This window comes from Lynx canadensis, chromosome A3, assembly GCF_007474595.2.
Source record: "Lynx canadensis isolate LIC74 chromosome A3, mLynCan4.pri.v2, whole genome shotgun sequence".
Lineage (NCBI taxonomy): Eukaryota > Metazoa > Chordata > Mammalia > Carnivora > Felidae > Lynx > Lynx canadensis.
The window spans coordinates 109,710,573-109,735,036 of NC_044305.1; the positions used below are offsets into that span (position 1 = coordinate 109,710,573).

General features: G+C 39.5%; 1 protein-coding gene across 2 annotated transcripts in view; it reads left to right on the forward strand.

Moving 5' to 3' along the window:
- The window catches only part of PRKD3 (protein kinase D3), an 89,065-nt gene that overhangs the window by 60,953 nt on the left and 3,648 nt on the right, over positions 1–24,464 (forward strand). For both annotated transcript variants that reach the window (XM_030311294.2, XM_030311295.1), the window contains exons 9-18: positions 432–555; positions 2,223–2,300; positions 3,366–3,642; positions 6,435–6,487; positions 10,792–10,864; positions 11,918–12,024; positions 18,411–18,572; positions 18,811–18,909; positions 21,605–21,872; positions 24,011–24,096. In XM_030311294.2, the coding sequence (XP_030167154.1) occupies positions 432–555; positions 2,223–2,300; positions 3,366–3,642; positions 6,435–6,487; positions 10,792–10,864; positions 11,918–12,024; positions 18,411–18,572; positions 18,811–18,909; positions 21,605–21,872; positions 24,011–24,096 (1,327 nt within the window). The remainder of the gene's footprint in view (positions 1–431; positions 556–2,222; positions 2,301–3,365; positions 3,643–6,434; positions 6,488–10,791; positions 10,865–11,917; positions 12,025–18,410; positions 18,573–18,810; positions 18,910–21,604; positions 21,873–24,010; positions 24,097–24,464) is intronic.

Sequence of the window (24,464 nt, forward strand, 5' to 3'; positions counted from 1 at the left end):
ACATTTGAACCATGTGATTTTGTGAATAGGTATACTTGCTTTTTACCTTGTTACGAATTTACTAATTAATCATGCTGCCTAGGGCAAAAGAAGCTTTCTCAACAGCAGTCCCAAATGAGACCCTCTTCCAGGCTCCGGATCTTCCAGTTGGGGAAGATTCTTTCTGCTCTGTTCATTGTTTTGTGTTGGGACCTTCCAAAAAATATTGATGACACATAATGAGGACTTTCAGGATTGTCTTAGTCTTTTATAAATCAACTGTGTATCATCATGAAAGGATTAATTTCTTTTTCTTAACCTATTTCTGTAAGAGATTTTGAAAAAATTTAGCTCAGTTATCTTTAAAAAGGCCAGTGAGCTTACAGTATTCATAGGATTTTTTAAAAATTCAAATTATCGATATTTTATCATAAATGTTAAATGTTTTGTAGTCCGTCAACAAGCAGTAATATTCCGCTGATGAGGGTTGTACAATCCATCAAGCACACAAAGAGGAAGAGCAGCACGATGGTGAAGGAAGGGTGGATGGTCCATTACACCAGCAGGGACACCCTGGTCAGTAGTCACAGATATTTTAATATGGTAGTGAAAGTTTGTTACGTACTTTATTTTGTGCATTTTTAAAATCAAAATGAGGATGTAATATGTATTAAGACATAGTATATTGGAACTGTAGTTACATTTGTAAAGAGTTCTCAAAAGGCAGAACGTTGAAATATCTTCACAAACCAGTAGAGCAGTAGAGATTCAGAAGAGGTCTGGGGATATAACATCAAATACAAAATCCACGAAAGAAATAATAAGAGGGACTTCATTATAATTATAAACTCCTGCTCTGCGAAAGACAGTATCAAGAGAATAAGACAACCACTGGCTAGGAGGAAGTATTTACAAAAGAGACATCTGATGAAAGACTTCTCTAAAATATACAAAGAACACTTAAAACTCAACAGTAAGAAAACAAACAACCCAATTAAAAAATGAGTCAAAGACCTTAACATATACCTCACCAAAGAAGATCTGTACAGATGGCAAACAGGCATACGATGAAGATGTTCCACATCATATGTTGTCAGGGAGATGCAAATTAAAACAACAGTGAGATACCACTATACGCTTATTGGAATGACCAAAATCTGGAACACTGTCGACACCAAATGCTGGCAAGGATGTAGGGCAACACAAACTTTCATTCATTGCTGATGGGGATGCAGTGGTATAGATACTTTGGAAGACTGGTGGTTTCTTACAAATTATGGGCTTTGTGATTATGATGTGTCAGTGTAGGTTCATCAGTTGTAGTGGATGTACCACTCAGAAGAAGGATGTAGGTCACAGGAATGCTCTGCATGTGTGGGCACAGGGGATATATGAGAAATCTCTGTACCTTCCGTTTAATTAGGCTATGAACTTAAAACGGCCAAAATCTTCATTTTACAAAATTATTTTAAGAAACATTAAAAAAAAAAAAAGCCACGTGTCAAAAAAAGCAAAGACAAATGACAAACTGAAAAAAGTATTCTAAAGTCATGTTCTAGACAAGGTTTCATTTCATGATATGTAAAGGATACCAACAAATTGATTCAAAAAAAATACAAAGAATGGGCAAATAATATCTCCAGAGTTCACAGGCAGGAAAATACAAATGACTTTTAAAGATGAGAGCTTGATCTCATATTTAATAAAAAGTACAATTTAAAATTTCCCTGAATTACCTTTTTTTTTATCAGTATAGCAAAGATCAAAAAGTTTAGTGACATACTAGATTAGTGAAGGTTTGAGTAAATAGGTACTCATGTTGCTGATAAAACTATAAATTGGATCAAATCATATGTAGGATAATTAATACTGTCAAGGAGAATTACATGTGTACATATCTTTTGACCTGGCAAGCCAATAGGTAAATTAGAAATGTAGCCTACAGATGAATTACATATCAGTGCATGTATACCACACGTGTATTTGCACATGCTCACATAAAGTTCTCTAAAAGGATTCCCAGAAACCTACTACCGTTGCTTACGTGGGGTAGGGTGGACTCGAGTGTGCTTATGACTACATATCCTTTTTCTGTTCGCAGAATTTTGACCCCTGTGAATTTTAAACCTATTCAGACATACAAACTTATGAGTAGAAATGAAAGGAAAAAGAAAGAAAGGCACAGGTACTTTGGAAGAATCATTATTTTTATACCTAACAGTTGTATGCCCTTTATTTTATAGAGAAAGAGGCATTATTGGAGACTGGACAGCAAATGTCTCACATTATTTCAAAATGAATCTGGATCAAAGTATTATAAGGTAAAGATTCCACATTTAAAAAAATAACATACATTAAAATATAGTATGTTTTCCAGATATATTAAAGTAATATTTGTTAGTTATTATATTGGCATATACTGTGTATTATGACTCTGCCTAATATCGCTTATAAGTCACTCTTGAGTTCCTTGTTGAAACAGTTTTCCCCCACCCTCCATTTCACCCCCCACAGCAGCCCTGCTACCAAAGGATGTTTTTTGTTGTGTGTTCCTTTGGTCTTGGCCTGCCTGTCAGGTTGCTGCTGATTTTCTTCTGGACACCATGATTTACATCGGGCTGTTCATGATCATTGCCTGTCCAGAAGAGGCCGGTGTGGTATCCATGTTCTCCCTGCTCCATTTGATCTTAGGCCCCGATTCCCACATGCTGCTGCTTCGCTTTTGTATAGTCTTCTTTGCCTGGCTTGTTCCACACTTGGCCATGTCACAGACCGACACCAAACAAAATTGTAAGTGGAGCGATTGTATCCTTAAGAGAGAGATCAGAAACTGATGACTTTGAGCTGGTTGGATTCTTTTAAATAGGTTTTTTTGGTTGTTGTTTTTTTTTTTGTTTTTTTTTTTGCCTCAGGGAGTAGACTACACATACAGAGTTGTTACAGTTGTGGGCAGAACCAGAATGGAGTGCGTGAACGACCTGTGCTAGCGTTCTCCTCTTGCTGTTGTTTTTGCTTTGTTTTCCTTTGAGGGCTGCATCTTGCAGACAGCAGCTGGCAGAGAAGTAATTGTTGAGTTGATTTAATGACAGTTGGAAAGGGACAAGTGTTGGATACAGTGGTAGTTAACTCTCCCCAGTCCTCTCCTTCCTTGCATTCTAACAACCTGCTATAGGCTGGAACATTGGGTTAGTACGCTCCAGGCTCTGCCTTTGGCAGATCACTGATGGCAGATACTACTGTAAGACTTGACTGCGTGCTCCGTGTACCACATACTTGTGTTCATCTTAGTGCATTCGCTAGAAATGTGTATCTTTGATTGTTTAGCGTATTTGAAAATAAAAACAAAGATGTATTTATATTTTTTAATGCTTGATTTTTTACTGCAGGAAATTCCACTTTCAGAAATTCTCCGCATATCTTCGCCACAAGATTTCACAAACATTTCACAAGGCAGCAACCCACACTGTTTTGAAATCATCACTGACACTATGGTATACTTTGTTGGGGAGAACAATGGAGACAGTTCCCACAATCCTGTTCTTGCTGCCACTGGAATTGGAGTTGATGTAGCACAGAGCTGGGAAAAAGCAATTCGCCAAGCTCTCATGCCTGTTACCCCTCAAGCAAGTGTTTGCACTTCTCCGGGGCAAGGGAAAGATCACAGTAAGCAATAAGCTTGTTGATGGCTTTTTCCCCCCTTTGGTTCTTAAGCGTTTTGTGGGTGTGGTTGTGTTTATGTATTTCTAACGCTCATTTTAAGCTTCATCGTTAGTAACCAATACTGTGGGTTAATTCCTTTATACAATTCACGTTGGTTATAGTGTATACATACAACCCCCAGTATGAAAAAAAAGGTTCCAGAGTCAGTCTCCCTCTCCAGGCTCTGCCAACCTATTAGGTGATCTTAGGCAAAACTTCACCTCTCTGTGATAGTACCTACTTTGTGGGGTTGTCAGCATTCGAGGAAAGAGAACCAGTAAGGAATAGAACAGTCTTTGGTTTCCATGAACTCTCAGTGGATTAAAGTAAATTGCTAGTGTTAGTATTTTGCTTCATGGTGGGATATAAAGAGGTGATCACGAATTACGGTTCACGTCATACTTGTGAAATCTATGAAGCCAGAAATTAAAAAAAATTGTTGAAACACATGTTCTTTGCACCAACAAAATTTATAAAATAAAAGCTAAATTTTGTAAAGGATCAAGTGAAAGCCATAATATAATGTCACTTTTACGCCATTGGTATTATGTTATTTCTGGGGAAACACCATTTATTAGATATATTTAAATTGAAATAGGTATCAACCAGTTCCTACATGTACTTTATTTCTGTTCAGCTGTATTATTTTGTGCACCTATTCTTGGCATTATGTTAGGCTCTGAGCTAGAGTATGAAAGAAACACAGAAATTAAGGGAGATAGGACACACATACATAAGTAAGTGTTAGGTAGCAGCATAAAGCAGTAGTGCGCAAAAACGAGTAATGCATTACTTGGAGGATGCGGATATGGATAGAAGGAGTAAGCAGAGACTTCATGATTTGGATCTTGACCTTGGATCCCAAGTAGGTTAGGATAGGAAAAGCTAAAAGGGAACGGTAGAGAGCTAGTGTTATTCTAGTTAAGGAGACAGGTGTGATCAATGGGATGAAGATAATGACCGTGACCATGTTTGGTGTTTAACATTGATTCTAAGAGGATGAATTAATGGATATTTACAGTGCTGCTAAAGTTGTGGGGGATTTTAGACAGAACTCTGATAACCTAACTAAAGCCATGGACCTATTCCCCCAGAAAATAATATAGGAGCATACATACAAATTTTATGTGTAACTGGATATGGGAACCTCCTCTAGCCCATCATCCATGGACCTCCTCCCTCGGGTTGAGAATCTCGAAAAGCAGAAGGGTTGCGTGAGAGTGCTAGAGAATGATGCGCAGTCGTGCCGCTTACTGTCTGTGTGACCTTGGTCTCTACAGTCTCTCATCTAAAGTGTGAATCATAATAAATGCATACAATGCACGTAGCACAGTATTTTTGTGGTGTAAAGTTCTGGGAAGCAATAGAAATTAAAACTGGGTGGAGCTGGACAGTGGAGGCCTTTGAAACAATCTGCGTTGACACTAGGAAACCGGAACAATTGGAAAGCATAGTGTTAGATACTTCTGTATCGTTGATGCTGTGCCTTTTTTGTTTCATTGATATTTAATATTTTAATTATTTAAAATATTTTAAGATTGATTTAATATTTTTAAATGCAGGCTTTGACAGTCATTTTTTGATGCATAGTTTTTGATGCATAGTTTGCTTACATTTTGTTAATTTTTGTATTTGGGATTGTAAAGGAAATTTCATATTGTCTTTGAGTTGTCTCCAAGATTCTAGATGTTTGAGACCTAATCTCTTACTCACTTCCCATGCTGCCCTTTTCTCTTGTCAGTTACTTCCATTGCGTACCAAAATAATACAAACATTTGAATTTTACAGCATTATGGAATATAAGATGAAGAAGTCCTTCCTATACACTTGTAACACCCCCCCCCCCTTATTCCTGGTCCTATACCTCCTCCTTCAGAAGACCATTATGAACAATTTGGTGTATATTTCTTGCTTTGGGGAGAAGGGAAGCTTATGCTATCTGTGCTGTATTGTTATATTTTATTTTTGTAGAAAAGTGTGGTCATACTCTTTGTTCTTTTTGGAACTGGCTTTTATCCACTATTTAATATATATCAGATATATTTCAATGCTAGTATATGTAGATTTGTCTAATTTTTAATTTTAATTTTTTAATTTTTAAAAAAGTTTTTGTAATGTTTGTTTTTGAGAGAGAGACAGAGAGCATGATGGGAGGGGGGCAGAAAGAGAGGGAGACAGAATCTGAAGCAGGCTGTCAGCCCAGAGCCTGACACAGGGCTTGAACTCATGAACCACGAGATCATGACCTGAGCCAAAGTCAGACGTTTAACCGACTGAAGCACCCAGGCACCCCAAATTTTATTATTACTAAAGTAATGCATGCTTTTTATGTTTTAGAAAATGAAGGCAGTATAGAAGTGTATAAAGAGCAGGCTTTGTTCCCCAACCCTACTTCTCTCACTCATCGGAAGTATCATTTTCTTCATCAAATGCTGCTACTATCTTACAACTTGCCTTTCTAACTTAATATGCTGTGGATAGCATTCTAACTCAGTATTATAGCTCTACACCATTAAATGTTTAGATAGGATTTCTTTGTGTGGATGTTTCATATTTTATTTAACCAGTTTCCTGTTACTGGGTTAGTATTGTGTGTGTGGATAAATTTTTTTAAAGAACATAATTAGCCAATTTTTAATTCAGCCAGTTTATAAAACTTAATGTACTGTGGGCACTTGCATGTCAGCAGATGTTAATATTATTAAGTCCTATAACAATTTTGTCCTTTGCTCTTACATCGTTCTTCTGTTTTACAGAAGATTTATCTACTAGTATCTCTGTATCTAACTGTCAGATCCAGGAAAATGTGGTAAGTAAAAATTGAAAATTATAGCTAAGATATGCAAATTGGATAATTAAAATAGGTAAATGAAGATGTGAAAATCAGTTCAAGAGATAAAAAACAAACTCTTAAACACAGAGAGCAAACTGGTGGTTGCCAGAGAGGAAGTGAATGGGGGGATGGGGAAATAGAGGGGATTAAGAATGCATTTATCCTGATGAGCACTGAGAAACATATAGAACTGTTGAAACTAATATAACACTGTATGCTAATTATACTTGAATTAAAAAAAAAAAATATGGGGCGCCTGGGTGGCTCAGTCGGTTAAGCCTCCAACTTTGGCTCAGGCCATGATCTCGCGGTTTGTGGGTTTGAGCGCCACGTTGGGCTCTGTGCTGGCAGCTGGAGCCGGGAGCCTGCTTTGGATTCTGTGTCTCCCTCTCTCTCGGCCCCTCCCCCGTTCATGCTCTGTCTCTCTCTGTCTCTCAATAATAAATAAACGTTAAAGAAAATTCAAAAAAATAATAATTCTTAAGCCAAAGTATTGACCAGTTGGCCTAAAGACACCAGGCAGGCTAGACTTCGGGGCTGATAACTTCTTTAAGGAATTCTGCCTTATGAAGGAAAGTGTGGCAGATTTTTTTAACTGTGAAAATAAAGTTAACTTTTTCATAAGTGTTAGTAGACTATTACATAGTGACAGACTAGTTCAAAGAGAAGGGAGAGACCACTTCTTTCTGGGTCAGCAGAGAAAGCTTCCTACAAGAAGTGAATCCTGAGCTGTGCCCAAGTGGATGGAAAGGGATTTTGACTCAAGGGCTGAGAGGGTGAGGGCAGGGAATACTACTTCATACAAGACAGGGACCAGGATGGGCACATAGAAAGAAGCAGGACATACAGGACTTGTAAGGAATAGTGAATAGGTTCAGTTTGGCTGGTGTATATATGTAGGTATGTGCTGAGGATTGTAACAGGGGTCAGCAAACTTTCTTTTTTTTTTTTTTTTTTTTTTTTAACATTTATTTATTTTTGAGACAGAGAGCATGAACAGGGGAGGGTCAGAGAAAGAGGGAGACACAGAATCTGAAACAGGCTCCAGGCTCTGAGCTGTCAGCACAGAGCCCGACGCGGGGCTCGAACCCACGGACCGCGAGATGGTGACCTGAGCCGAAGTCGGACGCTTAACCGACTGAGCCACCCAGGCACCCCAGCAAACTTTCTATAAAGGGATAGATAGTAAATATCTTAGGCTTTGTGGACCACACCCAATTACTTGATTCTGCCATGGTAGTGAGAAAGCAGCCTTAGTACAGAAAGGAATGAGCATGGCTGCATTCCAATAAGCCTGCATTTATGGACCCTTGATTTTGAACTTTGTCACTTTCATGTGTCGAAAGATACCATTATTTTCTCTTTTTTAACCATTTAAAAATGTAAAATCTATTCTTTGATCAGGAGTCTGTACAAAAAGACCCAGCGGACCTACCAACTAGTTTGCCAACCATGGATTAGAAAGAAAAAAGGCTGGAAAAAGAAGTCATAAAATATTTCATTGACTATATATAAATTTCTCTGATAAAAATCTCTCACCATGTTCCACCTGGGGCATCCAGCTGTTCTAGCTCTTAGCATATAAACGTTGCCTATTCTAGGATTGCGGCGAAGACACGTTATCCAGTGGCGCTATGGGAAATAGAGGGTCTCAAGGAGATGTAATCTATGTATCTCTTGTTGTAGTGGCAGGTACGAGAGATACCAGATTCTTGGGGAGGGAAGGAGGAGTAACAAGAACGTGAGGTCACTAACTTTGAAGGAGCTTGAGGGACATGCACATTCATAGCTGAAAAGGGGAAAGGTTTAGAGCTGATCTTTGTGAAAAAACCTTTTCTGGCAGCTATTATTTGAATAGCACATGTCCCCTCATCTAATTTGATTAGAACCAAAATTTGGTTGGTTAAACTTTTTAAAAAGTTGATTAAAGTTAGGAAGCATATAAAAATGATTCTTACAAACCTTAAAATTTTCACTATAACTTAAAACATACTTATGCACATTCATTTGCTGTTGTCACAGGACTGAGATTCTTATGGGTCTGCTAAACAGACTTGCACTTTGTCTTTCTTGTGTCAGTCACATCTGTAATGCAGTTCCAATGCTAACCACCCAGATTTCGTGCAGACTTCGCAGACGAAGGGTACAGTTCCCAAAAGGCTGCCCGCACTTGAGAGACCAGCCACAAGTGCAGGGGTCTCTAGGTCACCCATACTTCTGACCAACTGGCTACAAATCCAGAGGATTCCCATGAACCCACACTGAGGTTCAATAATTCACTAGAATGACTCTGAGAACGCAGGAAAGCTCTGGACTTCTGATTACAGCTTAAGTATAAAAATCGGGACCAGCCAACTAAAGACACCTAGGGTGCGGTTTGGGAGGGTTCTGAATGTAGAGCTTCCGCGTTCTCTTGCTGAAGTCCGGGTATGCAACCCTACCAGCACATAGATGTGTCACCAGCCTCGAGAGTTACCTGGATTGTGGTGTCCAAAGGTTTTTTTTGAGTTTCATTAAGTATGATTGACTGAATCATTGGCTACATGATTGAACTCAGTCTCCTGCCCCCTCGTGTCCTCCCCTGAGTTTGGACTGTTCAAAGCCCCAATCCTCTAATCACGTGGTTAGTCTTTCCAGTGATATTTCCTCATCCTAAGTCATCTTGTTAGCTTAACACAGGTGTGATCTAAAGGGCTCATGTATTACATGAATGAGATATTCCTGTGACTTGGGAAATTCCCAGGATTTAAGAGTCTCTCTCTAAGAAACCAGGGAAAAAGGCCAGTCAAATTCTTATTATACACCCCCATAATATCTATAATTTCCTATTTTTGTGTCTTTAAAGTAGAGCCAGGGATACTTGTGAAATATTCTGAGAACAGAATCCGCACTCCCCCAATCTGGAGTTTGTAAAACTACTTAGTTTTCATAGAAATCTTGTGTGTTTCATTGACTTATCAAATATATTTATATTTTTGTGTAATCTATAACAAGTACATTTGGCAAAATGGTTTGGGGAGTAAATTCAGTTTTAAGAGCTACTCATTGGGATACCGGCCACAAGCATTTTGTTAGGCTGTGGTAGACATCAGTCAATATATGCTTTTCAGAGGGAGTGGAGAGTGTAGGTTATTCTGGTGAGTTAGTAAAAGACAAGATGTTAGGATAGCCTCTAATGTAGTACTTATTTGACCCTGATATGTCCTGAATTCCTTATCTTTTTAATAGATTTTTCTGCTTCCCAAATACATCATAAGGCTCTTAACTAGGTCTCTTCCACAAATTAGCTACCTTTTGCAGAGCCCTGTGTACAGTTAGGGTTCAATAAATGTTGATGATAATCATAAAATCATAGGCATTTTTTAAATTAGGAGGAACCTAGGGATGTAGACCAATACTTTTTTTTACAGATGAGAAAACGTCCCAGGGGAGTCAACAATTTAAGATTATCTAATTAAAACAAATTAGGAAATCAGATTTATGGAATTACTGATTTTTATATGCTAAGCACTGGACTTGACACTTTGTAGATATCTTTATTTACTTTGCTTAAAAATCCAGTGAAATAGGTGTTACTATATTCCCTTTACCAATTGAGAAAATTGAGGCCTATGTGATTCTATTTGAGTTACTACCGTGAGACAGGCACTGGCTGGGAATGTAAGAGCCACAGAGATCGAGCCCCTGACTTCATGCAGACTGGCACAGACCCCAAACAAAAGGGAGACCGGGATCACAGAGCTGTGGAGGGGACCGGGGATTGCCCTCCCAAGAATATTCCAACAGCAGCAACCACCACCAAGAGAGAGTGGGGCAGGGGAGAAGATTGGGGAGTGGGTCTCACTGACAGACTTTCTCACACATACGCTGTCACCAGCCTTTCAAAATTAGCCTAATTTCGATAATATGAACCTTGTAAGTTTTTCTCTCAAATCAAAGATAGCAAATTTCTTTGATGGTGAAATAAGTAAAATACTGTTCTTAATTTCTTATGTTAATTTACTGTTTATAGATGATTACTTAATAAATGCATGATGTCTTTTATTCAAGGCATTTTCCCCCCCAAAGATCTTGCTGAATATATTATACTTGCATATTAAGAGTCATAGTATTAAAACTGGGCTTTTCTAGGACATGGGAAGTCTATATTCATAAAATATTTGTTATGAAAATTAGCTGCCTCATAAAAATAAAAATGTGTTTAAGTGTTAGAATGAAGAGTTAGAGATGCTGACCGTGTTTCATAGGGCAAATAATGCTGCTTACTCCTTCCCAAATAGGACATTAGTACTGTTTACCAGATCTTTGCCGATGAGGTGCTTGGTTCAGGCCAGTTTGGCATCGTCTATGGAGGTGAGTGACTGCAGCCTGCTGCATATTACACATACTCCAGAAAATTGTGAAATTTGAAAACCTCTGCTAGCTGTTACGTCTTGTCACAATTTTGTCCAGTGGCTTGTTTCTGCAGGGTTGACTTGCATTCTTTCAGCTAAGCCCTTTTCACTGTAACTGAGTATTCATTCTTCATTTCAACCGCAGACTTTACAAAGTAACAAAGAATCAGGAAATTAGTTCCACAGTAGTCTTACTTTATCTCTTCTTGTAGCATAAAGATGTTTGTGAGGGAAAAATCAATGGCTCAGAGCTTTTTGGGCGGCGTGTGAGCTTGTTTATTGGAGGTTATGCCCTACTGGATGTCCAACACAAATGGCCCCGTTCATCTGCTGTTGGATGAATGTTATATCACGTCTGAGGACCTGAGATCTGACTGTGACTTATGATATTGGCAGAGTCATTTAAGCTCACCATGCCTTTGTATCTTCATCTGTTGAATGGAGTTAATAAACCTTTACCTGCATAGTTCACAGGGTTGTTAATTAAACCTAATTGTACATAAAAGTACTTTCATGAGCTATGATCCGAGGTATAAAAGGAAGGTAATGTTAAATCCTAGTCCTCACTTGCTGACACTGTTTAAGTAGTCTCCTCCTCGGCCTTTCTGCCTCCAGGCTTGCTCTCAAGTGTGGTTAAATAACTTTGTGCTGACTCAGTGAACCTAGTAAAATTAATTCATTGATACAGTGTTTCTATCTTGACAGTCTCTGAAGACTAAGAGTAGTTAACTAATAAGGTAGTTTATTTTTCAGCCCCCAAGTTCATTCAAATTTCCTGCTGTTTTGAGTAATGAAGCTGTCATTAGGGACAGCTACTATTAAGGGAAAACAATTTGCTTCTTAAAATTAAAGGTGAGTGAAGGAGAACAAAATCAGCCAAAGAAAAGAAATATAAGAGGAAATACATATCAGTTTTGGTCTGTGGACAACTTCCTGATAAAGCATTTATGTTGTAGATGAGCTGACAGTTTGCTGCTTCTTACTTTTCTATACTTTTTTTTTTTTTTAATAGGAAAACACAGAAAGACTGGAAGGGATGTGGCTATTAAAGTAATTGATAAGATGAGATTTCCCACAAAACAGGAAAGTCAACTCCGTAATGAAGTGGCTATTTTACAGGTAAAGAACAAAAAACCAAGTTGCTTTGTATTGGTTTTAATTTTGATTTATGAGTTTTTAAATACAGGTCTGTTTACTGTGCTGATAAGAATAAGGCTTGTTTTCTGTTTTGTTTTCATATTATGCCCTTTTGGCTTAGTGAGAGGTTGGTGAACATCTGCATTAAATCCTTAAGTCTTTTTTTAATTTTTTTTTTTAAAGGAAAAATTAAGTTACAGTAACCTAGGAGTTACAAGAACTGCCATTATGGTAGTAGTTTGTTTAGAACACATTTTCATAAGTAAAATCTTAACAACAAAACTCTTAATTCGTCTCTCCAGAAGCTCAAAACACTTGATAGTTCTGTATCACCACATTTGATTAGATCAGTGCTATACCCGTTCAGTTCTCACAGATGATCTGCTTGATGATTATAGCAATTGCTATTAAAAAAAAAAAAAAAAAAGTCTGCTTAAAAATTGTGGACTTTTTAACAGTAGCATTTGCTATTTTATTAATTCACAACTCCAAAGGTTTAATTTTATAATGGTTTAGTCCACTGAGGTGTATTTTTAAAGATATACTGACAATGACTTAACTCCCATAAAATAAATTACTGTCTTCTTATTTTCATGTAACATTTTTACCTCTTTTGGGGGTCATCTAGAAGACTAAAATGTAGCTTTATCTTTATTTTTATGAATATCCTAAATCATTTATAATATGCAAATATCTATTTACTGTGTAGCTTTTGCATAATATTTAAGAAATCATGGTGATAAATAGTTAATGCTGTCAGAGCCCCCATTTGCTTGTGGGTGAAGTTCAAGAAGATAGTCTACTGAACTTAGGCTTCCTTGAAGAAGCAGGTAAGAAATGTATAAACAAAGGATTAATTTTACGTGTATTACATTATCAGTTACTAGCAGTAATGTTTGCCTCACTTCTTTTTCAGAGGCGTGATAATCAAAAGATTATGATCAAGCTACCTGTGGTCCTTTCAAGTTGCTTCCTCCTATAAAACTACCTTCATACAGAATATTAATAGCATTCAGAGTATATTAGGATATGGTTAGAAATCTTTTTCACATCTAATTTTGGAATCTTGCTCATTGTCCAACTAGTATGCAAAAAAAAAAAAAAAAACCATTAAGGATATATATTTTTTAAGGGTTTTTTTTTTTTTAATGTTTATTTACTTTTGAGAGAGACAGAGACAGAGTGTGAGCAGGGGAGGGGCAGAGAGCGAGGGAGACCCAGAATCTGAAGCAGGCTCCAGGCTCTGAGCTGTCAGCACAGAGCCTGACGTGGGACTTGAACTCACAGACAGTGAGATCATGACCTGAGTTGGACACCCAACTGGCTGAGCCACCCAGGTGCCCCAAGGATATATTCTTAAGACTTGATTCATCCTTGTCGCTTTGATCACGAACACATCTTTGAATTAAACACTGAAGCTTTTTTTCGTCGTGTTATGAACTGTGCCTCATAATAGCTAAATTTAGGGGTTTCCAGGTAATGCACAGTGCAAAAGCTGTATTCTGTCCTTCTGGGTTTTTTCATTGATAGTGCCCTATGGGGAATACAGTTAAGTGATTATAGTATGTCTCCAAATATATTATTTTCATCTTAAATTTAATACCATATTCTTTGTTATAGATTCTGTTCAAATCGTATGTCGTGAATGGCTTACTTTGTGCCAGAAACTAAACTTAATTAACATCATCCAGCAGGAAGAAGACAGGTTCAGAGTGTGAATCTAAGTCTGTCTCCACACCACATGCTCTTTCTTCTCTGCCACATTGGATCTCGTGTGTGTGTGTGTGTGTGTGTGTGTGTGTGTGTGTGTGTAAAACTGTGACTTCAGTTTCTTTGCAATGTGTAAGTTCAGCGAATGTTGAGTTGTGAGGACCAGCTTTAGGCTACTTTATATTTGAATTACAGTTCTCTTAGAACAATGTGAATATGGTAAATACATTTTTTTAAAGCAGACTTCTTTCAGATAGTAACTCATTTGCTGAAATTCATTCCACAAGATTTGGTTGTATGAGCCTTTCAGCGAGACCCTTCCACACGGGTCGCGAGGCACTTCTGTACTCGCTCACTCGCTCCACCCTTTGGTTCCTGCCTCCCCTGGCAGCCCGGTCATCCTTACTTTCCAGTCACTGCCTCTGATTCTTCTTGTACGTAGTCCTCCTTAAACAAATCTAAAGGTCTGGGTGAACGCAGCCTGGTAGTTGATCCTGGTACTGTAAGTCCCCTGCAGCTCCGCCGACAGCCGTAGTTTTTCTTCCCCATGTCCTCATCTTTTTTTTTTTTTTTTTTGTGAATTTTTTTTTTAATGTTTTTATTTATTTTTGGGACAGAGACAGCATGAGCAGGGGAGGGGGCAGAGAGAGAGGGAGACACAGAATCTGAAGCAGGCTCCAGGCTCCGAGCTGTAAGCACAGAGCCCAACGTGGGGCTCAAACTCACAGACTGTGAGATCGTGACCTGAGCTGAAGTCAGACACTTGACCGACTGAGCCGCCCAGGCGCCCATCGTGTCTTCATCTTTATAAAGAAAGGATGGGGTGAAGACCAAGCATATTATTGAGACCATACTTTTGGCCTTTCCAATGGCAGGGAGAGACAATTATAGAATCATTGACTTAGGAGTGACCTTACAGTTTACCCAGGAACATCCAACCTCTCTCTTGAGTGCCTGGTGATAAGCTCTGTATTTCTATCAATTTAATAGAAATGAGAACGTGACATTTTTGGACATCTGCACATATTCTATTCAGCTAAATCAAAATCTCTTTAAAAAGGTTCCATCATAGACACCACACTCAACACATTGAGTCTCTTTTCCAGATGGTGGCCACACTGACTTTCTGTTCCTCAAACTTGCCAGATATGGTCCTGCCTCAAGGACTTTGCTTTAGCTATTCCCTGTGCCTAGAATGCTGGCACGCCCCATATCTGCATGGCATATTCCTTTATCTCCTTCAAGACTTTGCCCAGATGTTATTTCCTCGTGAGGCCCTTGCATTCCGTTCAGCATTATCCACCCATCTACCCCCAGCGCCCCTTCCTCTTCTTTCCATAGCATTTACCACCTTCACACTGGGTCATTTACTAGTTTATTACCTAGTGTCTACCCAACCTTGCTAGAATTAATAAGCTCAGTGAGATGAGACGTATTTGTCAATTTTGTGTACTCATGAATCCGGACTACCAGCATAGTATTGGCACATAAGCAAATACTCATTTAATATTTATTGAATAAATGTGTTTATGTGGGGAATTAACCCATAACACATTGTTAAAATTTTCAATGGAAGCGTGGAATGGTTTCACTTGTATAGTTCCTTAAGGTAATGTGTTACTTTGTAGATGTGTACAAGCGGTTATGCGGAGAAAAGGGTCCATACCTACGTAAACTGTTAACACGGCCACATCTGGGGAGCGTGTTGTGGGGCAGGAAGGAAACGGAGGATTTTTACCTTTGTTTCATGGGGATAAGGTAATATAAAATGTCTTTTGCCCCTGCCTGAAGAGGGTAGGTATAGAGTAGTAATGGAAAATGTGTGGCACTCTCACGGCTACTGTGTTAATGGGAAAATGTCATCAGAAACTTCAGAGAGAAATTTCTGGTTATACACTGTGGTATAAATTCAGCATTTCCCCCACCTCTTCTTGGAAATTACCCAAAAGCTACAAGAAAAATGATAAACAGAAATGTATACTGTGTCTTTAATAAAAATAGAAGAGAGTTCAGACCTACAAAATAGGTAGGAGTTTTCCAGAAACACTGCAGGGGGAGCCAGGGGTGCGTGCAGGAAGAGGGGCCGCAGTCAGAGCAGGTTTTGCTGGCTCTTTCTGACCTCTCCAGGTCGTGATATCCTCTCCAGGTGCCTCCTCAAATAGAAGGCCAAGGGGGTGGTGATCTGGTAAGATTTAATTCAAGGGAAAACAGTAAGTGAAGTGAAGAAGGGCACTTTGACAGTGGAAGAATGCAGATCACAGCAGATTAACAGTGGCAAGATTTATAAAAGGAAACTAGAGCCAGGGAGGAACTGGCAAGCACTTAGTGGTCCTGGCAGATGAAGTAGCCAAAACTAACAACGTAGAAGGCCTAAACAGCAGAAGCTAATCTAACCACTTGATACTGACATCTGTGTCCTAAAAACAGAGAACAAAGAATACCTCATTAATTCAAAAAAGCCATAGGATAGTGTTCTTTGATCCTAATGCAATAAAACTAGAAATAAATTACAAAATCAGAGAACAAAAAGCTCCCACCTCCTGAATTTTTTTTTCTTAAGTAGGCTCCACGGCCTGTGCGAAGCCCAGTGTGGGCCCAAACTCCCAACCCTGAGGTGATGACCTGAGCTGAGATCAAGAGTCAGCTGCTCAACCGACCGAGCCACCCAGGTGCCCTCTGAAACAAATTTTTTAATATCTTAATTCTTAAAGAGCAAAGTCAAGATATCAGAGTATTTAGACAATAATCATGAAAATACTGTATATCAGCTTTTAGACTATTGCTCGGAAAAAAAAAATCTATAAGCTCAAATATTTACACAAGAAAGAATGAAAATAAATGAATTAAGAATCCAACTTGAGAAGTGAGAGAATGACGGGGGCCTGGCTGGCTCAAGTGGGAGAGTGTGCGACTGACTCTTGATCTCGGGGTCGTGAGTTGAAGCCCCACATTGGGTGTAGAGATTACTTTAAAAAAAAAAAAAGTTAAAGAATGAACAATAAACTTAAGGAAAGCAAAAAATAAGAAATATGACCACAAATACTGAAAAAAATGTAAAGGCATTTTGAGATTTTAAGATGCTGCCGTGACCAACATGATCAGATAAATTTGAACACCTGGAGAAAATGATTCTCTATGAAAGTATAACTTCCCAAAACAGACTCCAGAGGAAACAGGACATCTAAACAAATAGAAGTTAAGAGACAATAATGTTACAGCGTACTTCTGGTTTTGTATGTGTATACATACGGCTTCACAGGAGAGTGGGAGATGGACAACTACAGCATGGGGACAGCCAGCCACACTACCAACTCTTAAGTTGATCAGAGTTGTGATATTCTGAGTCTTCCCCTTGCTTACCGCTATTATCACACGCATTTCACTTTTGTTTATTTATAAAGCTGTGACACTTTATATTTTGCTACTTGGAATACCACCTCATTAAGTTGTTTTAAACTGATTAGTAAACAGTATTTATTTCGTGCTTGCTAGTCATTTTTTAAAACACCAACCATGATTCAGACATTGACCTAAAATGACTAAGACAGAGTCTCTGCTCCCTGGGAACTTCCTAGGCTACAGAGTAAGATACACATGACATAGTAGCATGGGGTAAGTATTGCTACATGGATAGACGGTGTTTGGTGGAAAATACTGCAGTCGTCCCAAAGAGAGGTAACGTGAGCTGAAATTAAAGCAGTTACGGTGGGAATTAAGAGATGGCGGCAGGTTCAAAAAACATAGAGATGGCACTCAGCCTCACATAAGCCAAAAAGAAGTTTGCCCTCTTGGCATAATTAGGTACCCATAATAAGGAAAACAGCGTAAGAAAAATAGATTTCTATAAATAAAGAATAAAAGTTAAATCACTTGGACCAATAGAGCATATTTAAAATTGAATAGGGCGAATGAAGCCATGTTATTGAAGATGTGAAAATACAAGCAGAGGAATAGATTTATGTCCAGAGTAAAAAGCCATTGAATGTTTTTGAGCATGACTGACTTCTCAAATTTACTTTTGAGGAAAGTTTTTTGGGTTTTTGGCTTTTTTTTAAACCGGTAAGATAGATTGCTTTTTTTTATTAGCAGAAACCGTATCACATTCAGCTTTCTATTTCACTAGCCCTGGTAACGTAGTGGTGCTCAAGAAACCTGAGGTGATGGAGGTAGAGATGCTGAGCCGGAAAGAGGGAAGACCAAATCGAGGCGTGATTGAAGATCCGGGCTTAGACAAAAAACTACCTTAAAAACAGAACCATTTCTTGAGCAGAGATACAGCCCCAAAGAGCCACAGCTCTGCGTAATTGACCATAAAGTTTGATTGGCAGTTGGTGCCCACTCATGGACAACATAAACTTAGAGTAGAGGCAGAAGACAAAAGATGAGAAGGAAAAGGAGTAGTAATGGACAAGGGCAATTATGTAATCAGTTAGGAGGACCTTCCTTCCCCTCAGTGCATCCACTCTCCACTCTCCACCACAGATCTTGGCAAATCAGAATCCGTGATGCTGTTTGCTTTTAGTGCCTGTTGCCCTAAGCTGATTTTCTTCCCATTCCATGTGATGCATACAGTTAATCGTAGCACATTGCTAGATATTTGCATAGTAAAACCATTTCTCTACTTAAGTTGGTCATATAAACATCCTACAACTCTTCAGAATTTGCACCATCCTGGGATTGTAAACCTGGAATGCATGTTTGAAACTCCGGAACGAGTTTTTGTAGTAATGGAAAAGCTGCATGGCGATATGTTGGAAATGATTCTGTCCAGTGAGAAAAGTCGACTTCCAGAACGAATTACTAAATTCATGGTGACACAGGTATTTTACCTCTTTTTTGAAACGAGAATACTTTAAAATGAAGAGAATTAAATAGCAGTGCTTTTTACATAAAGGGATATGGTGGGAATTATTAACCGTGGAGAACAGAGTAACTACCACTTCGGTTAAATCTTGACGAACTGTGGTGGACTTCTCCAATTATGCCATTCGAGAGGCCAGGTGGGGATGAACTATGATTTTTTCCAGGCACTGAAAAAACTGTTTTCTTCAATAACAGATCCTTGTTGCCTTGAGGAATCTACATTTTAAAAATATCGTGCACTGTGATTTAAAGCCAGAAAATGTGCTGCTCGCATCAGCAGAGCCATTTCCTCAGGTGAGATACTCTCCGGAACCTTGAGCGTCTGACGTTACAAAGCACCCGTATAATGAGAGGCGGTGGTGTCGGTTCGGATACATAAACATGTTGACAGAAGTAATTAGCCTGTAACTGCCAGTGAGGATTAATCCTTGAGTAATTTGAACTCAGCTTACTCATATTGTTTATTTTCATGAAGACTTTTTAGACTTCAGCAGACCTTAAGGAGTATCTTTTTTGCATGTAGACTGTTTGCAGGTCACTTCTCCTCGTGGGCAGGGAATGAAGTTAGGAGAGGCCACCTTGGTTGGTGCCTGGTGCTCAGGACAAACTCCCCATAAAATGAGGCAGAGGGGTGACCCTGCGTTGGGGGACATAGATTTTGAGGCAGGCAGCCAGCTCCTCTTCCTCTTTAGGGCACTTTATTTCAAACATTTTCACCAAAACCTATGTCAGAATTACATTTCCCATCACTGCTATCACTCACATGCGTATCCCCTTTGTGTGTGTGTGTGTCCTGTGTGTGATGCACTGATTGTTTTACTTGGTGAAACTTCATTTCGCTGAAGAGTGTTGACCTTGATCCAAAATTATTTAATAACCTACAAAATGGTTCATAAACCCAAAGTTTGAAATATTTTCCTGTGGAATATGTGTTGGCAGTGCCCATAACTATCAGCTAGACTCTCTCCTTCAAACTATTGTTTATGTAGATTTGAAACACGCACAATTAGTTGGCTACACTAAGGACAAGTAGCTGTTTCACTTGAGTCAAATGCAACTCAGATCGTCTTTCAAAGAAAAAGACGTATTTTTAAAAATTACTCAACTCTTTTAAGGAGGTAATCCTATTCTTTTACAATGCCTGTGTGCTTAAAAGTGATTCCCTATCATTGTGAGGCCAAAACAGATTCCCTGATAGTTGGCGTGATGTTTTAAATAAAGTGCTTCCATACGTCGTTACCTCATTTGATCTTCAGAATAGTTTGGGCAAAGGACGCACACCCCTACAGTGAGGCTAAAACTCCGTCTTTCTTACCTCTGTTAGGAACAAAGGGAAAATCACATCATTTACTTGACGTGCCTTTTTGCCTAAGTGCTAGCCATGGCCACACTTTATTCAGTTGCCAAACTGCCAAGGCAACTTTTCTTTATCAAGATGTTAGCTGAAATGCAGCATCTAACAACAGAAGAGTTCATATGTCTTCATGGTCGATAATCCTATTCTTCCAGTACTCAAAGAGGGAATCACATTCAATAATGACGCGGAACAGTTACCATAAAAATGTGCGTGAGGGTCCATGTCCTAGAAAGCCAGCAGCATTTGAATACACCTTCATCATACACTCTCCAGGCACTGTTGGTACCGTTGGTTTGTAGAGGCCAGATCTCTTTTTTTCTCAATGTATCATAATGCTTTTTGTGAAGACAGTTTATGAGGCAGGGCATTTCCTCCGGAAAGTACTTGGCATTTGCTTGTTCGGCATGGATGCATCATTAATCACCAAAATCTGAACATCACTAGAAGATGGGCAGCAGAAGTGCTCTGAGCTCTGCCAAGCTCATCACACTTTCAGAACTTTCTTCCCAAAAGGACATTGTAGTAACCGTGACTACCTTCAGACAGAACTTTTTTCAAATCTAAACATCTCACTAGTAATAATTTATTCCACAGTCACAGGAAACACCTTTGCTCCTCTTTCAAGCAGCCTCGTAGTTCTTTACTACACTCAAGTTATTTGCCAATTGACAGTATCCTTGGGAATATAGGTTCTAGGATTAAACAAAATAAAGGGTAAGCTTTAAAATATCAACTTATTTTTCATTCAGCATTTACTGAGGGCCTTTATGTTTTCAGGCGCTGTGAAGTCACTGAGGATTTAAAAATGAAACCTATAATTCCTTTTCACAGAAAATTATCTCCTTTAAAGTCAGATGCTGAAAGATCAGCACCCTCCATTTCATCAAAAAACTTTGTGACCAGGGGCGCCTGGGTGGCTCAGTCGGTTAAGCAGCCGACTGGCTCAGGTCATGATCTCACCGTTTGTGAGTTCGAGCCCCGCATCCGGCTCTGTGCTGACAGCTCAGAGCCTGGAGCCTGCTTGGCATTCTGTGTCTCCCCCTCTCTTTACCCTTCCCCTGCTCATGCTCTGTGTCTGTCTCCCAATAGTAAATAAATGTTAAAAACAGACGAACAAAACTTTGTGACCACTTACAGCACCCAGCTGGTATTTGACATTGTGGAAGCTAAAACTTCAAAGTGGTTTTTTGAAATAGGCACTAGGGAAGTTTTTCATACCATGTTGGCAGAAGATCACAGGATCATAAATGTATCTGCCTTTTGGGAAAAGCATATTTTACAATTTCCCTATTGACAATCATTTGACATTCGTGATCAGTACAGTTGGCAAGTGTGTTGAAATGATACGGTATCGGGGAGCTTGGGTGGCTCAGTTGGTTAAGGGTCCAACTCTTGATTTTGGCTCAGGTTATGAGCTGTTGGTGGGATCGAGCCCCACCTAGGGCTCTGCACTGACAGCGCAGAGCCTGCTTGGGATTCTCTCCCTCTCTGCCCTCCCCTGTTTACTCGCTCTCTCTCAAAATAAAAAAAACAGAACTTTTAAAAATGAAATGATACAGTACCATTTAGGGACAAGCATAATAGATTGACACATAGATAATAATACAAAACTAACATTTTTTTAATTTGCAGGTGAAGCTATGTGACTTTGGTTTTGCACGCATCATTGGTGAAAAGTCATTCAGGAGGTCTGTGGTGGGGACTCCAGCATACTTAGCCCCTGAAGTGCTCAGGAGCAAAGGTTACAACCGTTCTCTAGATATGTGGTCAGTGGGAGTTATCGTCTATGTGAGCCTCAGTGGCACATTTCCTTTTAATGAAGATGAAGATATAAATGACCAAATCCAAAATGCTGCGTTTATGTACCCACCAAATCCGTGGAGAGAAATTTCTGGTGAAGGTAAAAAAAAAAAAAAAAAATTTATAGCTCTGTGCCCTTTAGTCTAAAAATCTTTGTGATCCCAAATCAGCCTATTTCTTCTGACTTCTCTTTTTAATTTCTCATACTCCTCTTCTAAATTCAACCAGTTACCAGTTCGTGAGCACTCTTCCTCCTGACGGTCTCGTCTCTAACTTCCTTAAAGTTCCCACGCCTAGCACTAACCCAGGACCCAATTTCCTCCCTTTGAAGCTACTAAAATACCTAGGGTTCTACCCATTAGACTCTTTGACGGTGCTTCCCAGTCACCACTGCTGCCAGATCGGTCTTCAGGAAACCCTCCTTCCATCTTACTGTGCCCTTACATCACGGCCTCCCTTTAACCACATTGCATCTGTAGGTCTCTCAGAGATAGCCCAAGTTCACCTTCTGCCCTCCCCTCCACTGCTCCCGATCTAAAACCTAGCTGCTGACTCTTCTCAGCTGCTTTCTGCATTTTGCTTAGACCTTTCCCTGCCTTCAGTCCCTCCTCACTATTGAAATCCTTCCAGTCCTTCAGGGACCCCTTAGCCTGTGGCTCATCTGTGAAGTCTTCCCGGAGCCCCTCCTCTGAACTGTGTAAGATCTACTTAGGCTACTAGGAGGAGATATTCTCCCTGAAGTATTCTTTCTTTTCAGAATTACTTATTTTCAGAGACCTGTATTTCAGGTTCTTTATACCTACAACGAATGATATAGACATTCTTCAGTTTTCAGCTCCCCTGTGGACCAATCCTAGGAGGCATGGTAACATTTGTTTTCCCTGCCTGGTGAAGGTTTTTGAGCTTGCGGGCCCTGGTTCTGTACCCATCAAGAATGCCTTGTTTGGGTCTCTTTAGTTTACGGACGCTGACAGGAAAGGCACACACTTCTTTAACAGCCCCATATTGAATAGAACCCTCCTGGGGAATACCCCCACCTGGATTTAGCCAACCTTTGGAACACGGGCCTTTTTTGTTTTCCAAAAGTACCAGACCTAATCTTGGGGATTTGACAGTCCATTAAACTGGGAAGGTTTGAGGAACAACATGTAAAGGCAGTAGCAGGCTTTCTTTGTAATGAATACCTAATTGAAGAATATAGGAGGGTCTGGGTGTTCCCAGAATCCTCTTAGAGTTCCTGGCGCAGTGTGGTCTGTAGACTTCAGAATAATCAATTGGTGAGCGTACTAAAGCAAAAACCTGTGGCTAGATCTCAGAGGTTCCAGTTCACCAGTTGGAATGACACCCAAGAATGCATTTTAATAAACACCCCAAATGACTGTGATGCACATGGTGGACAACCATTTAAGGAACAATGGATAAAAGTTTGAAGTATTGAACACAGGGAAGTTCATACTTAAATACTGTGGTGTGCGGAAGAGAAACAGAAGTGGTATAATGGGACTCTTCCCCTTGGTTCAGCCCTGGGTCCAGGCCTTAGTGTCGGTATTTCACGCGTATCGTCATACAGGTGGAAGTCAGTATGTAGCTACATGGTGGTTTTGGTTTTGTGGTATTCTGTTGCTTCAAATAAGTGGGCAAAATAAGTATGCCAAGATCTCCCCACTCACACCAAAACACCATGAACATATTTGTATAAAACCTGTTAAACACTTTTGATGAGAAGTGATCGTGCAAGTCCAGCCACATCTGTAGAGGCAAGGCAGTGGCTTTGGCTCCCTTGCAGACCAAGCCGGGGACTAGAGAACGGTGTCACTGGAGGACAGCAACAACACGTCAGTCTGTAATCAGTTTTTTAATTCATTTGGAAATAATAATAATACTAACACTTAACGTGCTAAGTAAGCACCGTTCTAAGCCCTTTATGTGTGTTATTTCATCTTCTCAATAACCTCATGTTACAGAAGAGGAAAGTGACCCTCTGGCACACGCAGTAAGTCTACACTGTTAACCTGTACTCGACACCACCTCTGTAACAAAACAGGCACACTTCATAAAATAGGTGCTCTAAATTCAGTGAACGTTTACGGACCACTAACGTGTCAGCGGGAAGGCCATGTTCTTGAGAAAAGTCGCCCACCCTGTATTTCTGTGGCTTGAATGCCTTCCAGGCAGAGTCACAGTATGTGTGGGTGCCCCATACACCCAGTTCACCGGTTGGATTTTCTCTCCTCTTAGCAATTGACTTGATAAACAACCTCCTTCAAGTGAAGATGAGAAAGCGCTACAGTGTGGACAAATCTCTCAGCCATCCCTGGCTGCAGGTAAAAAAACAAATCTCTCTCTGGTGATCCCCACTGGAGCCATTCATTGTAATGTGTCTCACCTAATCAAACTACTCTAAGATCAGCAGATTCTACACGTTTTAGAATATTGTAAGTGTTCTTCAGTGATTACTTTGTACTATGGCTGAATCTCTGGAAGGTTTGCTGTATACCATTCACATGCAGAACTGATAGGCAGTTCAACTCCCATAAACTGAAAGCAATGATTTAGTCTTTATATAGGGCCTTTTATGCTTCATTTCCCCTTTCTGTAAAATAAGCATGTTATTTTGTCAAATAGATTTTGCTTTTAAGATGCCCACTTAAAAGATTCATATTTGCACTAATGATATATGAAATGCCATTTA